Consider the following 18,087-nt stretch of genomic DNA (forward strand, 5'->3'; position numbering starts at 1 on the left):
TCCCGGAGCAGTCGACACCACTCTGTATCCTGTTCTACGCTTGCTTTATTACAGACTGAGGAGAATCTGCTTTCCTGCTCGGGAACTCACACGCAGCCTCAGAGACCAAAGCTCTGAAACCTACTTTGAAGCTCCGCCTCCCAGGCCTGATTGACAGTTCCCATTGACAGCATGGCTAATTCATCCTGCTATCTACGGAAACACCGTTTACGGTAAGCAAACTTGCTTTTCTCTGCACCATCATTTCATTCATGTATTGATAATCTAGAGCTCAGCCTGCCTCTGGTGTCCTGTGCATGGAATGGGTAGCATTTCTGAGAATGCAACCCTAGAGATTCCAGATTTCAGTGTCCTACCTAAGATCCTATATTTAGCCTCCAGAATCTTCCTCTTGCACCTTCCTGTGTCATTGGTACCCACATGTACCATGACAGTCTGCTTCTCTCCAGAATTCTCAAAAAATCCTATCTAGGTGGCACTTGAGGTCCACTACCTTCACAGCAGGCAGGCAAGTAACCAAGCAATCCTCATGCCCACCAGCCACCCAGCTATCTACATTTGTAATAATAGAATCACCCACTATAACAGCCGTCCTAACCCTTCCCTTATGGGCACACAGCTCGGAGAGACATCTTTGGTGCGAGAGGATAAGGCATCACCTGGAGTGCAGGTTGTAGCTACAGGATAATTTCTTGCCACACTTCTGCCAGGTAACCTTTCTCCTCCAAAGCAGAACAAGGGCTTCTTGACTGGAGTTGAGACCATTCTGTTATGACCTTGAACATCTCCTCTATATACCTCTGCCTCAGCTTTTCCAGGTCTGCCAGTCTGGCCTTCAGACATCTGACTCATTCTCTGAGAGCCAGGAGCTCTTTGCACTGGGTGTACACACAACATGACACCAACAGCTAAATAATCATACATGTGGCACTCTGTACAAAAGACTAGATATCCCTCAACTCGCTGCTGGATTTCTGTCTGCATCTTAATTTTATTAAGTTGCTAAAATTTTAAAGATGATTATGGAGTAGGTATGTCCTTCAATTTAAGGGGGTTTAAAATTATTTGGAGTGTTAAAATCTGAGGGCTTGATTTTCAAAAGCATTTACATGCTTAAAACTGTGTTTTATGTGTATAAATACATTTTACCCATGTAAGTGAATTTTTGAAAATTGCTACAATATATGCTATTGAATTGTCCATAGGATTATTCCTGAGGGAATTCTGCACACAAAATGTTGAAATTCTGCATACTTTATATTGGTCGAAATAACACAATATACATCACCATCTTTGAGTAATTAAATTAATGTAATACAGAAAAATTATTATTCAAAGATGCAGCGTTTTAAATATTTTGAGCAGAATTCCCTTAGCAGTACACTGTAGGAGTGTCCCTTCCACCCTCTTTCCCTACTCTACTGGCCAGACTGCTTTCACTCTACCCTCTCAGGCTCTAACTTCTCCACTCTCCATTATCTCTCCCCTCCCTCTCTAGGCTCAACTGCTTCCACTCACACAGGCTTCCTCTGTCCTCACACAGGCTCCCTCTCTTGCGTGCACACATACACCCTCACAGACTCCCTTGCTGTATTGCACACACCTATCCCCCCCTCACCTAGGCTCTATCTCTCTCTGGCAAACACATACACAGATTCCTCTCTCTTGCACACTCATACACCCCTGCACATAGGCTCCCTCATTCACATCTCTTCACATGGGCTCCCTGTTGCACACAACCACACACCCTCACAAAATCCCTTGCTCACACACAGGCTCCAAATCTTATCCACATCATCCTGTGCCTATCGTTCTGCACACAAGCACATGTACAGGCTGCGTCTGTCATCATCAGTTCACCATGCCTTGTTTGCAACCCAATTGGGCCCACCAGCGCCTCCCTCTACTTCAGCCATGAGCAGGATGGGCTCCACTTGTAGCACATTGGGGCCTTCCTCAACTTCGTCTGCAAGCGAGATGGGCTGTGCTCGTGTCCCACCGGTCCCTTCCTTGTGTTCAACCATGAGTGGGATGGGCACCACTCGTGGCCCCCTGAGGGTCTTCAGCTGCAAGCAGAATGGGCTCCTCTTGCAGCCTGCCGGAGCCTCCTTCCACTTCAGCCATAAACTGGATGGGCTCCACTCGCGGCCCACAGGGCAGTTTAAAATTCTGCACAGGAAAGGAATTTTGCACAAAATCTCTGCCCTGCGGTAGCATAGAATTCCCCCAGGAGTAATAGGATTTATTTGTATTAAGTGCTCTTACATGAGTAAATGGCTTTTGAAAATTGCTACAGTAGTATTTTACATTTAGATGTATAACTCCGTTGAAAATTCACTTGTTAATTTTCTAATTAGGTACATGTTTGTGACTTTAGTTAGTTTTCTAGGAATCAGTACTCTCAAATTTGCAAACTCAAAATTCTAATACTTACAAATAATTTATACTAACTCACAAAATTAGCTCAAAGCCTATTATCTCTAAACTCTCATAATTCCTAACTGTGGCAAACAAATCGACTCTGTCATCCCCTTCCCTAAAATACCGTCCCATTTCCTCTTTATTTTCTTAATTGCGTCCTCTTCCTTAGATAGCAGAAAGTAATATATTTTAGAAATGAGACCTTTACTTGGAAAGGGTCCAAGTGCTACTTGTTCAAAAATAGACAATTCCCTGTTGCAAAAGTTTCTAATGGGTACCTTAGTTAGGAAGCCTTTAAGTTGCAGGCATTGGAACACCAATAACTTATCAACATTTCCTAATCTTTGCAGTTGATGAATATTCCTTTTATTGAACATTTGACTGCCTGTTAAATTATAGTATCCTCCACCTGTTACTCGTGTTAAATTGCTCTGAAAAATACAGGTTGTCCCAGAGAGGAGATAACTGGAAAGGAATTGATGAAATCTAGTTAGCATGTGTTCAAAATAGTCAATAAAGAGAAGATTCCGCCCATTGTTAATAAAGCCCTTAAGTGATACCCAGAGACGGTGCTTTTGCTCTGAATAGACATGCCATGCAAGTATGTTTTTCAAATGTATCATTTTTTGATGCCGCTCAAAATCTGGAAGACCTAGACCCCTTGAATCTTTGGGTGCAGATAATACTTTCCGAGATATTCTGGACCTTTTCCCTTGCCATATAAAGTTAGATGTCATTAAGTTCAAGATGCAGAATAAAGTATCCAGAATTTTAATGGAGACCATTTCCAAAGAAATAGTACCCTTGGCAGTACATTCACTGTAATACAGGCAACTTTACCCAGGGAAGAATTTGAACAAGAGTACACACTGCTAAGTCTTCTTTCAGCTTTTTCAAGAGATGTGCAAAGTACAGAGAAAACAAACTGTTCAAATTGCTGGAAATATTTACCTCCAAATACTTCATGAAAGCATTTATGTAGATCTATGCTTTCCATCTTATAACCCAAAATTTGCCAGAACTCTCAATGGTGGCCATAATGGCCTGCAATGACGAATATGGATCACAAATGTATAATAAGATGATGTCATGGACTGGCAGGCTAGAGTCAGGGAGCACTTCCACAGAGGCAGTGCATGGCTGCAGGACAAGGCTGGAGCTGGTCTTCTGCCTAACCAATCCCCTTCTCTGCAGGATGAGCCCTTGGGTTCTGGGGGCTGGTAGGACTTATCTTCTGTGGAACATCAGACATGGATTGGGAGCTGAGGTCAGGAATAGAATGGACAAGGCATGGCATGCTGGAAGCTGAGCAGGAACAGTCTGTGAGCTGGATATGGAGACTGGCCGAGGGCTTGATATGGGTACAAGCTGGGGCTGGATCTGAAGCAAAGAACACTGCCTGGGAAATAGACAAGGGACTGAATTGGACTGATAGAACTAGACTAGACAGGTAATAGGGAACAAGAAAGCCCAACAGGGCACGAGACTGGGCAAGCTAATCCTAGTAGGGCTGGAGGCCGAAAGGTAAGACAGAAAAGCCCAGGAGGGCACAGAGCTTGGCAGGGAGGCTGTGAGAGGCCAAGAGAAGACTACAAGGTAAGAGGAGACCCAGGGCGAGGCAGAAGGCCCAGAGGCCACAAAGCTAAACAAGGTAGAATAGCGAGATGAGTTGCCAGGTCAGAAAGCCGAGTTGATTCAATGAAGAGGCATAGAGGCATTTTGCAGGCTGGGTTAAGTAGGGCTAAAGCTATGGCATAGTGTAACCAGTGAGGAGGTAACTAGCAGAGCTAGGAGCAAGGCTCGCTTGAAGACCCCTGGTGGAAGGAAGGTTGCACAGCAGGCAAAACCTTGGCACGGTGAACCTGCATAACAGGAGAAACTGTGACAGATATTGGCAAATGTTATTTTATGATCCATTCCTGAGTTAATACAAAACCCCTTGCTATCTTTGTGCTCTAATTCTGGCTGCTAAAGATTCAAGAGCTAGTGCAAAAATAAGTGGAGAAAGCGGACAGCCTTGTCTCTAGTGCCTTTCCTCAAAGAAAAAGGATTTGGAAACATGTTCAAAAAGGATTTGAACTTGTCTTTCAAAATGAGAATACATACACTTAATCCTTGTTAAGAAGTGATCCCCAAATCTAGTTAAAATATAGAAGAGATGATTCCACTCAACATGGTTGAAGGTCTTTGCATCAAGGGCCATGAGAATTGTATCTAAGGGTGGTTGTTTAGCCATATAGTTAAGATTAATAGTCCTCCTCAAGTTATTAATCCTTACAAAACCCCTCTGATTAGGGTGTATCAATTGGGGCAAGATATTTTTAAGTCTGTTTACCAACACCTAAGCCAAAATCTTAATATCATTGTTATGAAATAGTTCTATAAGAAGAACAGACCATTGGGTGTTTCCCTTCCTTAGGAAGTACCACAATAGTCGCATATCTCATGGATTCCGGCAGTGGAGATATCTGCTAATTTGAGGAGCTAGAAGAGATGCATAGCATCCTCATCAGGTCTTGTCCCTGAACTTAGTGTTTTAAAGTCACATTCTATTTCCTGACTGGAACTGTAGACCGCGTTCTTTTCTAATTGCTGTCATGGTTGTTCTCTGACATAAGTTGGCTTATTTGTGACTACCATAGAGGACCCTCTTATTTGCTGTTTCTAATTCCTTTAATTCTCTCCTCAGGTTAATCTCCAATCATAGGCAGAAGTCCCATGCAGGCTTCAAAGAGCGATACATTTGCCGCTGATAACCATGGTGTCCCAAATAAAATTCTGCAGATATTGTTCAAACTGGCATGCTAGTGCCCCGTAGTAACACACATAGTTGATTATAAAGATGGTATATGGACATGACCTAAATGTGCTTTTTAAGGTGTTCCTATCTAAAAGAGAGATTCATATAGGTGAGTTGAAATTCTATCTCCATCTGCTGGTGGAAGGATGAAATCCCATTAGTCTGGGCTACTTATGGTGGAATGTCAAAAAACCTAATTAGCAGTTAGGAAATTCTTTATTGTGTGTTTGAAAACCCTGACTGGGGGAAACAAAAAAGGCTGGTTATAGTATGTGTATGAGAACCCTGACCAGGAAAGGAAGACAATATGATTATTGTGTATGGGGAATCTGACTTGGTTGGGAAGAAGCCTGGTTCTTTTCTATACACAGGCAGGGGTGGGGGAATGACTCAATAGCTTGTTGTGTTTTGGTACACAGGCAGAGCCAACAGCACATCATAGCTCAGGCTCTGGCCCTAACTAATGGGCTCCTCACTCTTTTGATCTTTGCAGCTTGCTGCCAGCTGGTTGAAGTCCTCCTGAATATGCTGATCCTCATCTGTGGCTCTGTGTCCTATAACTCCACAGGGGGCTATACTGGCATCACTAGCTTGGGAGGTATTTACTATTACCAGTTTGGAGGTGCCTACAATGGTTTTGATGGCAGTGATGGGGAGAAAGCCAAACAACTGGACACTCAGTTCTACCAGCTAAAACTTCCAACTGTTCTGGCCACCATGGCCTTTGGAGGTGCTCTCATGGGCTACTCTTGTCTCCTGATACTCATCGGTGTACTGCGACTTCCATGGCGATTTCCAATATGGCTGCTAGTAGAATTTATATTGGATTTATTGATTGCAGGTGGTTACTTTCCAGCTTTGTACTTCTATTTTCGTAAGCTCCTGGATGCCTATGAGTCGCAGATCTGCAAGAACAGGGATGATCTCTACAGTAGCAAAGGATATAGCGGCTTCAGTTGTAACCTCCATGGGGCAGATATTGCTGTCGGCATTTTTGGATGTATGGCCATTGTGGCCTTCTTAGTAAGTGCTGTCCTTGCTATCCAAGGTTATCGCAGAGTTCACCTGATGAAAAAGAAGCCAGCACAGATGTTTGTCACCTTTAAGTAAATGAGAGGCTACTATATAAACTCCCTTGTTTCTAGATTTTGAGTAAAGAAATGTCCTGAGGCAACTCTACAATACCTTGTGGATTATTCTTGACCTGGGTTGGATTCATGCTTCTTGTGCAAAACCTGTCTTGAGCAGACTAGAGCCTTGTATGACCTGTGTTAGACATAATCTTGCCTGTCGCTTCTGCTTACACACATTTTTAACAAACAATTGCTAAAATTACTTGTCTCCTACCCCTTTGGGAACTGCTCAGTAGGGCCAATGCAATATTGGCACGCAAAAAAAAGGCGCTAATAGCCTCATCTACATGGAATTTACATCTGATGAGAGCTATTAGCTATGTGCTGGTTTGGATGCGCATTTTGGCTGTGCTGATCCCCAGTATTGCATCAGGCGCAAGTCTAGTGCGTCCAATCACGAGTTAAGCATGCTGACCTGAGCGCCCAATATTATTTCGGCCTGAGAATGCTGGTGTAGTGATGGGGGAAACAAGGGGGGGGGCTGTTTGCTAACAGTTTAGGGGGGCTAGAAGTTTCCATGGGTTTGAGGAAAAAGTATGTGATAGTTATGTAGCTGTTGCATCTGCTCACAACTATCCAATGGGCTAGGGCAGCCTACTTTCAAAGGTTATTTTGCAGGATATTTTGGGACACATTGGGTTGGTGTGAAGAACATAACATTAAAGCCCCAGTGAATTGCACTGGACTACATGATTTCTTTTGTTGGAAAGGGAAAACACCTCTGTCTGTGGTAGCATAGTGTGGGAGATCTATATTCACTCCTCATATGTGACTCCATGGGTTGTAAGATAGGTGCTGTGGCTATATGATATATACATCTTACATATATATATATATATATATATATATACACACACACACACATACTGTATATGCATGTTGGGGTGCAGTGGGTGTAGTTGGTGGATAGGATGCATGAAACATGTATGCTTGTTGGGGGGGTGGTTTGATGTCCATTTTGTGTTCTTGATGTATTGCAGATGCTGTTGAGGTGTACCGTTTAGTTACTGGGTGATAGAATGCATGAAACATACATGTAGGTTGGGGAATTACTGTGTAATTAGAGTGGGATGCATAAAACATGCATGCATGTTGGGATGTAATTACTGATGAGGTGCATGAGACGGTTGTGGTGGTATGGCTGTAGTTAGTGGGTGATGGGATGAATGACATGTAGGAGGTATATGTGCTGTTGGGTTGTGATATGCATGTTAGGGTGTAGGTACTGAGTGATAAGATACAAGAAACATATGTGTTGGGCTGTAGATATTGTGTAATGGGATTCATGAGATGGATGTGCTGTTAAGGTATAGTGGATGCCAAGAGCTTAAAAGATTAAAATGATGGTTGGAAAAGAAGTGTTAGAACTGTTATCTGTGGGAGAAGAAAAATCACCAGCAGGTGTATAGTAAGTCATTCAATTTTTTTTACCCAAAAACCAAAGGTTTTATTTCTGCTTCCTTCATAGACCTGGCTCTTCAAACAAGCCTACACATAATCCATCCCCCCCTGTTCTTGCCAACCACAAAGCTGTATTTACTGATACTGTAAATTCCATATTTATAATGTTACTATGTTATAATGTTTATCTATTTTCTCCTTACCCAGTTTCACCCTATTAGTTTGCCTTGTTTTCTGTACTGCACAGTTTCCATTTTATGTTTTGCTTCTACACCTGTTACATGTAAACCAATGTGATGTCCTTCAAAGACCGGTATGAAAAAAGCCGTAAATAAATATCCCTGCTACATTAGTACTGCATTACACTCAGAAAGAGAATATGAGAGTAGATGAGGATGGTAAGGCCAAGTTTCATTCCTTAGAAATGCCATAGACCAACCCTCTCCTGGAAGCACACTTTGCCAGTCAGGGTTTAAGGATAGTTATAGTAAATACACATGAGATAGATTTGCATACAGTGGAGACCCAGTGTATGCAAATCTCTCTCATGCATATTCATTATGGATATCCTGCAAATCTGACTGGTTAGGTGTGCCTCCAGGCGAGGGTTGATCTCTGACCTTCCTGTCACGTCTTCATAACCAGTAGGAAAAGGGTGGTGATGATGTCTTTGTACAGGGAATTGGTGAGACCTTATCTAGTAGAGAAAAAAAAATCTGGGAATAACTAGTATACAATCACTATGAAAAAATTAACTAGTTATGTCTAGAGTCTTTGCTGCAAGGAAACACTGTATTTGCTTTATATTGATTTACCTATTAAAATCTAATGAACCTTTATTAATCTTAATTGAAATATTGACTCAAGACCTTATCTAGAACATACTTAAAGTTATGTTGTAAGGAACATAGTATATGAGTCCATTTGAAAGCATAGAATGAGAAATTTTCTTACCTGTTAATTTCTTTTCCATTAGTCCTGCTATACTAGTCCAGTTCCTGATAAGTGCATTGTTTCCCCCCTACCAGCAGCTGGAGGCAGACAACACGGTTTTCTTCATGTGCCATCACAGCCACTTGTTAGGGGTGGTGCCATGCAGCAGGAATCCAGTATCTTTCTGACAAAGCTTTGGATCACATACAACAATTTGGAAAAACAACACTATCCAAAGAAAACCTGAGAAGGCTTCCCAACTTATGGTTGCAAGCTACAAGGAAGCTTCAATGGTAAAATAAGAAAAGAAAATAGAAAGATATTCAACCAGCCATGCCCTGTTATGGGCAACAGCCAGCCCAAATTCTAATTTTGAGATCATAGAGCCTTGCTTCCAGGGAGGGTCCAGGACTAATGGAAAGGAAATTAACAGGTAAGAAATTTTCTTCTTCCATCTCATCCTGCTATACCAGTCCAGTACCTGAGACGTGGGAAGTACCAAAGCTTTACATAGGTGAGTGGGTGGAAGCAAGAGCTGCCTGGAGAACCCTGGCACCATAGGCCAAATCCTTCCTAGCCAGAACATCCAGCTGATAATGTTTCACAAAGGAATGCAACAACGAGCAAGTGGCCACTCTAAAAATGTCCACTAGTGCCAGTGCCTGCATTTCTGCCCAAGACACCGACAGCGCCCTGGTGGCATTTGCTTGAACCAAATCTGGGGGCATTTCCCCTGCACATAAGCCAAGACAATACTGTCCTTTATCCAGTGAGCCAGAGTAGCCTTGGAAGCCGCTTCATCTTTATGCAAACCCCTAAAAAGCACAGTCTGTCTGACTTGCAAAAGGCATTAGTCACCTTCAAATACCAAAGGAGAAGTCATCGACCATCCAAGCATCTGAGAGACTGATATTCAGCTCCGCATTCCTTCGATAAAAGGCCTGGAGAGAAATAGTCTGATTAATATGAAACACAGAGTTTACCTTTGGGGAAAAAAGACAGCACCAGGAAAACCACTGCGTTAGATGAAATAACTGAAAAGGATCCTCAGAAGACAAGGCTTGAAGCTCCGAGATTTGCTCGTGGAAAGGATTGCTACCACAAATGCCACTTTCAAAGACAGAACCTTTAAGCAAACCTGCCCCAAAGGCTCAAAAAGAGAGGCTCGTAAGGGTTCTCAAGACCAAATTGAAGTCCCAAGGAGAAACAATGTGCCAAAAAGAAGGCTGTAACCTCTTAACCCCCCTCAAAAACCGAGAAACAGCCCGGTGAGCTGCCATGGCTACACCACCCAGTTTTCCTGCTAACATGAAATAGCCACCACCTGTACCTTCAAGGAATTCAAGACGAGTCCCTTAGCCAATCGTCCTTGGAGGAAAGCCAGAATACATGGAATTGTGGCCTGACAGGGAGACTTCTGGTCTCATAAAACACTTCAAACAGATGCCAAACATGAATTTAAGCCAAGGAGGTGGACCATTTTCGCAATTTGAACAGAGTAGAAATCACAAAAGAAGAATATCCGTTCCTATGCAGCCATCACCACTCAAGAGTCAGGCTGTAAGACAAATGGAGTTGGATCATCCATAACCCCCAGCCCCTAAATCAACAACTCTGGCGATTCCAGGTTACACAAGAGCCAGTCCACTTGCAGATGCATGAGATCCATTTACCAGGACCTGCATGGCCAATCTGGGACAACCAGAATGATCGGGTTGCATTCCACCTCGATGCAGTAACTTGCCTATGAGATCCCACGGTAGTTCCCTCCGCCAGCCAAGGCTGCACTAGACTGTCAATTCCTATAGGTCACTGCTCTCTCTGCTAGCTGAAAAAGCAAGTTAGCTTTGTGTTCCGACGGGCAACCCCACCAGCAGCTGATCATTTAAAAAGCCTATGGACTCAGCTCCCATTTCCTGGGATCCAATAGACTGAGAATGTCCACCTGCACGTTCTCCAGCCCAGCAATATGCGCCATTGACGGTATTTGAAGATTCCCCTGTGCCAAGGGGAAAAGCAGAAATATCACTGTAGACAGCCCCCCCCCCCCCCGGCTCCTGATTTCTCCCTGATGATTCACATGCGCCACTACTGTCACATTGTCCGAGAAAACCCAAACGGTCCTCCCCTGAAGCAACAGGAGGAAATCTATTGTCACGTGGATAGCCCTGGTCTCCAACTAGTTTATGGACCAAGAAGCATCGTGTGGAGTCCTGCAATCCTGAGCCATATTATTCTGACAATGACCCCCCCCCCCCCCAACCAAAGAGACTCACATCCATTGTCACCAGGACTCAGGAAAGAGTGACCGGACTGACCCTCACCCCCCCCCCTCTTTACCAGATGCAAGGGCAGTAGCCACCAGCAGAGAGACTCACATACCAACGGTCTTAGGGGGAACTGGGCTGTGTAGTCCTAGGTTAGTGAAGTGATGCATGTGAGATCTGGCCCAAGGAAACAAATCCAGTATTACCACCCTCATCTTGAGGACCTGCAAATAATCCCAAGAGGTGGGAACCAGGAGATCTAGCAATCTCTGAACCTTCAGTACCAGGTTGTCTACTCTTTCACCCATAAGGAAAGTCTGTCCCAAGAACTCCAGGGAATGATACGGGTTAAAGCTTGCTTTTCACAAAATTGACCACCCCGCTTTTAGCAGTCTAACACTTGAACTACCCGGTGGAACATGCCAAACCTCCTCCTGATATGCCCTTGCCTGGATCAACCAATTGTCCAGGTATGGGTGGACTATAATGCCTTCATGCCTGAAAACTATAGCCACTATGTATGTATGGCAAATACAGGTGGTGCTGTCGCCAGGCCCAAAGACAAGGCACAGAACTGGAATTGCTTCCACAGCACACACAACTGCAGGTACCTCTGATCTTGCACTCAAATGGGAATGTGCAGGTAGGCCTCTGCCAAATCAAGGGAACACAGAAACGAATGCAGAGCTTCTATACGAAAATGGGCAACTCACAGACTGGTTCCCTCTTTTGAGATCCAGCGTAGGACAAAAGGACTTGTTTTTGTTGTGCACCACAAAATAAATGGAATAGCAACCCCATCCCTGTTCAGGCAGAAGCACCAGTATCACTGGCTGTAGGATCTGTAATTTTAGCAAGGTTTTGCTGTCTGCTCACTGTTTGGCTGGAGAAGAATAAGGGAATACCATGAAAACTTCTCAGACAGGCTGTCGTAGGTCTAGCATATACCTGGAGCAGATAATCTCTAATACCTACTTATTTGATGTTATGTGGGGTCCACACTCTGTCGAACTCCTACAAGCGTTTAGGAGCGAGAGGACCTGCTGCTCTTCATGAGGTGGGCCTGCTGGCCCCTGAAGAAGGCCCAGAATCAGTACTCTGCTTTCTGGAGCCATGGAAGGACTGACTCTGTTCTCTTGGGCCGGGAAAGCAGATGAGGTAGTACCAAAAAACTGCCTACCGCACCTGTAATGCTTGGAGACCCAAAACTGCCCCTGACCTCGTCCACCCCTGATCCTCTGGGAGTTGGCAGGGCTTAGGATCCCCTAGGTTCTTCACCAACTGATCAAGATCCTCACCAAACAACAACCTACCTAATTGAGTTTTGGACCAAGAATCCCCTGCCCCGTTAAGCAGCAGCAATAATGATGAACAGCAACTGAAAGGGTCACTGACCAAGAACAACTCCAAAGCAAATCATAAAGAGGATCAGCCACAAGGATGGTGGTGAACTCCATTCTTGCTATTTGTTTACTCTCTGAATCCAGCGAAGAAGCACCCGCACTACTAGCACAGAACAAATGGAGATCTGAACAGCCATTACTGAAGAAACAAGAAAGCTCTTGATGGGTGACTCCATTTTATGATCTTGAGGATCTTTCAACAATGCATCACCTTCCATAATGATAGTGGTGTGCCATGTTACTGCTGTGACAACTGCATCCATTGTTTGGTATCTGAAAAAAGCACTGCAACGTATGTGGTGGGAGAGGGTACAACCTCTGCAGGAGTCTCACTCGCTTCAGTTCTAACTCGGGGGCCTCCCAGTGCACTACTGTCCACTCCTCCCCCTATGCTTGCAGGGGAAAGGCAGTAGTGGACTTCCTTTTCCCCTTAATAATATGGCACCCAAACCATGCTCTTTTGAGGCTCTGCTTTAGCCAGCCATAGGTAAGAGAGCACTTGTTCTATTAAACCGCCTTTCTCATCGCTGTGCAACAACCCGATCTGACTCATCCTCCGGACTCAGGGGAACCTTCCCTTCCTCCAGGGAAGCTGAGTAATCTGCATGATCCTCTGATCCCCTAGAGTTTTCCCACAACGGCTCTTGTGCTGCAGTAGTCCCATGTGCTTTTTTGGGGGCAGCTGGGGACATAAAGGTGGGAAAACCTCTGCTGAGTTGCCCCCAGCCCCATGTGGACTGTGCCTACACCTGGAGAGAGCCCAAAAAGCCTGGTGTAATAAAATGGGGAAACAAAAAACTCTGGTTGAAAAAACTCCACTTGGTCCCCTAGGACTGCCAATATCGATGGTCCCAATGGAAAAATAGCAAAGGGTGGGAGGGGGGCAGTGGCCTCCCCACTGCTCCTGACAACTCTGAGGACTGCCCGCATGGGAACTTGACCTAAAATGGCTGCCAGAGCTGAAGGAGTCTCAAGTGGTCACATGTCAGGCCATTCCGACAATAATGGAATTTGCTGGGTGCTGCAAGTTGGAGAGGAAAGAGCCAGCCTAGTTAAAGAGCACTCCCCAGGAACCTCCTCTTACATACCAGACACAGTGGGCCTTTCTTAGCCACCGCTGAGGCCTGTTCATCCAGTAGGCCTCACCCTGGCACATACCATGGGCAGCCCTCTACTGCTGCTAGCAAACAACTGCTGCTAGCAAACAGAAGTACCTGAAAGAACAAATGCAGTATTTGCTGCTCTTGGAGCATCCCTCTGAACCAACCTGCCTCCTCTGTGCCTGCAGCTGTTCAGCCAGTACTGAAAATGGGCTATCTCAAAAACATTTAGATGTGAGGACAGCCAGAGCAGCAAAGAGAGAGGAGGAGATGGGTGGGAGGAAGAACAAGCACAACAGCAAAAAACTTAGAAAAGGCTTCTTTTTTTTTTTTTTTTAATGTTTCTCCCTCAGCCAACCTCACTTAGATACCCTGCTGAGACCAGAAGTGTACTAGCGGGCATATAGTGCCAGGGTCTGATCCCAGATCCAATGTCAAGCAGCTGCACCACCTCCCATCTGCTAGAGACAGAAAATTCTGGAATCTTCTTGTATGGCACCACCCCTAAGTAGTGGCTGTAACAGGGGTGGCCCACTCTTGTTCTTGAGAGCTGCAGCCAGGCCTGGTTTTCAGGATATCCACAATGCATAGGCATGAGATAGTTTGCATGTACTGCCTCCACTGTGCACAAATCTAACTTGTTTACCTGCTCCATGCCACTCATGATTTTATAAACGTCTATCATATGCCCTTATAGTTGTCTCTTCCCCAAGCTGTGTAACCCTTTTTTGGGGAATGTATCTGATTTCAATGGGCCATAAAAGAATTTCTTACTCTGGGCTAGTTCCTCGGCTATTTCTTTTGTAGGTGGGGTAGGCTAACCTTCTGGTTCCAGGCACTGGAAAGGTTCTGTGGCTGTATGCAATCATAGCTCTTTGGGACAGGCTGGACTTGCTGGATGAGTGTTCAAAGTAGGTTACTTTGAAAAGTATTAATATGAGCAAATTAGGTACTTCCAGATTCTTTATCCTTAAGGGAGCCTACGCTTAAGTTGTATCTCCTCTGTGGAAGTGGCCCTTTGCACTGAAACTTGGAACATTTATTTCAGTGTTGGTATGGAATGACTTTGTGTCCTATCCAGGTCTGCTGTCCCCTTCCCTCCAGTATTTGTCCAGAGGGCACGCCTGAGCTCCACCCTGCCTGTCTCCTGGGGTGGAAACTCTGATTGGGGGGTCTCCAACTGTTCTCTTTGAGGGATAGACCCTTCTGGGGGAAAGGCCTATACTGGAACAGTTCTTAAACTCTAGCTGTGGGTAAGGAATAGGGCAGAAAAAATACTTCCTTCTCACTAATGATAGACAAATACAGCTTGGAAAACACAATACTTGATCTTCATTGGCTGGTCTCTGCAACCTCCTCTTGATTTAGCAAAGGGGCATGCAGATCCCTCCTCCACTTCTGGAGAGGGGATTGCTGCTTCCCTGAAAGCACAAGTCTCCAGACAAAAATCTCACAGTTAATAAAAATATTAAAAACCACTCTCTAATCCTTTCTTCCCTCCAGTCTCACCAAGATCTGGCAGGGCAGTATCCCTCTGTTCTATATCTAAGCTGGGGCCCTAAACTTGGAGAGCACATTGTACACGTCCTCTCTCAAAAGAAAATCTACACTGCCTCACTATTCTCACTCCTAACCCCTCTCCCGGAATCAGGGCTACACATTCTAGCAAGCCTTTAGCAGAGGTGCTATTGGGAAGGGTATAGCCTTCTAGCTGACTAACCATGGCTGGGAGCAAAGGCCATCTAGTGGAAACCAAGATGTTTCTGGACCTGATTAACCTTTCTTCATAAGATGATCAAACACTTGAACCAAAAACAAAAGGCTTTAATAGATAAGAAAGCTAATGTCCCTATTATTGGATGTAGACACTCTAGAAATATAAAATGCTATTTCTATCATATCTATCAGCCCTCTCCTTTCTGTAGTCCCTTTACTGAGCTGTGGTGGTATATGCATATAGTATTATGTCCTTGTATTTTAACCCAGTGTAACTGTGATGGCTCTTCACTGTCCTTAGGAAGAGAGCAGAGCTCTTAGATGTTTTGAGTTAGTCCAATAAAATGGTATCACCTGTTACTTAGCGGTTGACCCATTATTTTGACTCTTATTTCTACATAAAAGGGAATCATATTCTCAGTGAAAGATCAGTAGCTGAACATGAGAGTAGAAATGTCCTGACTGGTGGGGAGAGCTTGTAAGGCAAGTTCAGGGTACACACCTAATCGGGCACTGCAGCTATTGTTCCTCCAAGAGAGAGTTTGGTTTCAAACCACTGTGTCATGCAGGACTGTACACACATTAGACACCTTTAACAACAAAGCAGTCAGCGTGTACATTGTTCTGTTATGATTGTTTGGTAGTTATGTAATCAATGATTGGGACAATGTTTCTAAGGGCTGATTCTTTCTTCTCTCAGGTGTGCTGCAGATTCTTGAGGTCGTGCTGAATGCCCTGGTTCTGCTCTGTATCATCTCCTCCTATTTTGTTCTTTCTGGAGTCAGCTCTGCCTTTGGCAGTAACAACTTTAACTTCCCATTTGAGGGGCAGGAGCTGCAGCAGGTGCAACAGCTGGATCAACAGTTTACTGTGCTTCGGGCTCCCCTTCTTTACGGTGGTTTGGCTTTCTCCTTGGGCCTTGGTGCACTTACTCTGGGGGTTCTGGCAGCAGGGTCCAAGCACCTACAGCAGCTCTCTAGGAAATGGCTGCTGCTGGAAGCCATATTCAGCCTTTCAGCTTCTTTGTCATATGCAGCAGCAGTGGCTATCTTTCTGCACTTTGCCTTGCAGATAAATTCAACTGATGTGTGCAAAAGACGAGAGAGACTATATGCTAGAAATGGGCTCACCTGGATGAATTGTGAGCTTGCTGGAACAGATGGTGCAGCTGCAACCTTTGGTGTTCTTCTGGTACTGTTTTATGGGGCTAGCATTGTTCTTGCTATACGAGCTTATAGAGAAAAGAGCTACTGTAGAGACCATGCACAGCAAGAGCGGCCTTCCAGAAACTGAGCAGCATCAGGCAGGAGTTATGGAGGAACAGAAAATGAGCTTATCTTTGGAAAGACGTTGCAAGAACACTGCTTGCCGCTGAGTGCTTCAAGTACATACAAACTTTAGGAGGCCAACATGATATCCAACTCTAAGTGCTACCATACAGAAGACCCAACCCTGGCTTCTGTTCATCAGGACCGTAGGGGCTTGGGCCATTGTGGAGGTAGCAGTCTTAGGCCTTGGGGGGAGCCCCCATTGAGAGATGGGTGACCCAAGGAATTTGATAGGGTTAAGCCAGACCTAAACGTGAGCTCAGCTGCATTTTTTGGCACAGAATCAGCTTACTCCATCTTGGCCATATATTGTACACTACACTAAAGTTTCTGTTTTGAGTGTCCTGTGAGACAAAGCTAGTGAAGCTTGGGCATGTTATGGAGGTACTGAACTGAAGGGTGTGGGAGAGGCGGGTGGGGAAGGGTAGGGCTGCTGCTATTGAGTCCTGGCAGAAGAGCCAGGGTCTCCAGTCACAGAAGATTCTTTTTCGATCCTCAGCAGGGCAGAAGGACCCTCAGGCACCTGGGCAGGCCATGTTTAAAATTAGGAAAATAGCACAGAGAAAAAGTAAGCCAGAATATTCAGGAAAATTAAATTATCTAACCTTTGGTGTCTGTGGTACAATTTATTCTCTAATTTTGCTTGTTCCTGTTTGGACTTTTTCATCTCAGTTCTTGCTCCCATAAGAACATAAGATATACACCATTCTCGGTCAGACCAAGGGTCCATCAAGCCCAAGATCCTGTTTCCAACAATGGCCAATCCAAGTAACAACTACCTGACAAGTACCCAAATATGAAAGATCAAGCTACTATTGCTTATTAATAGCAGTTTATGGGTTTTTGCTCTAGGAACTTATCCAAACTTTTAAAAATCCAGTTACACTAACTGCTCTAACCACATCTTCTGGCAATAAATCCCAGAGCTTAACAATGAGCTGAGTGAAAAATAATTTTCTTTGATTTGTTTTAAATGAGCTACTTGCTAACTGCATGGAGTGCCCTCTACTCCTATTATCCGAGAGAGTAAATAACAGATTTACATTAACTTCAAGTCATTTTGGGGTAGATTTTTTTTTAAAAAGCGTGTTCGCGTACTTTTGTTTGCGCACCAGGCGCAAACAAAAGTACGCTGGATTTTATAAGATATGCGCGTAGCCGCGCTTATCTTCTAAAATCCTGGATCGGCGCGCGCAAGGCTGCTGATTTTGGGCAGCCGGCACGCGCCGAGCCGCGCAGCCTGTCACCGTTCCCTCCGAGGCCGCTCCGAAATCGGAGTGGCCTCGGAGGGAACTTTCTTTCGCCCTCCCCTCACCTTCCCCTCCCTTCCCTTACCTAACCCACCCCCCTGGCCCTATCTACCTACCTTTATCCACGGATTTACGCCTCCCGGAGGGAGACGTAAATCCTACTGGTCACCCTACTGGTGACCAACTAACGGATGAGTATTAGAGCTCCTGTTATATCTGTGGATAATGTGCATGTTTTGAAAAATTAATAAGAGTACATTGAGACTTTTAGTACATTGAGACTTTTGGTAGATTTTATTATAAAACGAAAAACAAAAAAATGAGGTTATAAATTA

General features: G+C 44.6%; 1 protein-coding gene across 1 annotated transcript in view; it reads left to right on the top strand.

The window, feature by feature from the left end:
- The window catches only part of MARVELD3 (MARVEL domain containing 3), a 107,078-nt gene extending 89,773 nt beyond the window's left edge, over positions 1-17,305 (top strand). Inside the window, exons 4-5 of the mRNA XM_029608249.1 lie at positions 5,715-5,819; positions 15,875-17,305. Of these exons, the coding sequence (XP_029464109.1) occupies positions 5,715-5,819; positions 15,875-16,467 (698 nt within the window). The 3' untranslated portion in view covers positions 16,468-17,305. The remainder of the gene's footprint in view (positions 1-5,714; positions 5,820-15,874) is intronic.
- The last annotated feature ends 782 nt before the right edge of the window (positions 17,306-18,087 follow it).

The sequence above is a fragment of the Rhinatrema bivittatum genome, chromosome 7 (genome assembly GCF_901001135.1).
Source record: "Rhinatrema bivittatum chromosome 7, aRhiBiv1.1, whole genome shotgun sequence".
NCBI lineage: Eukaryota > Metazoa > Chordata > Amphibia > Gymnophiona > Rhinatrematidae > Rhinatrema > Rhinatrema bivittatum.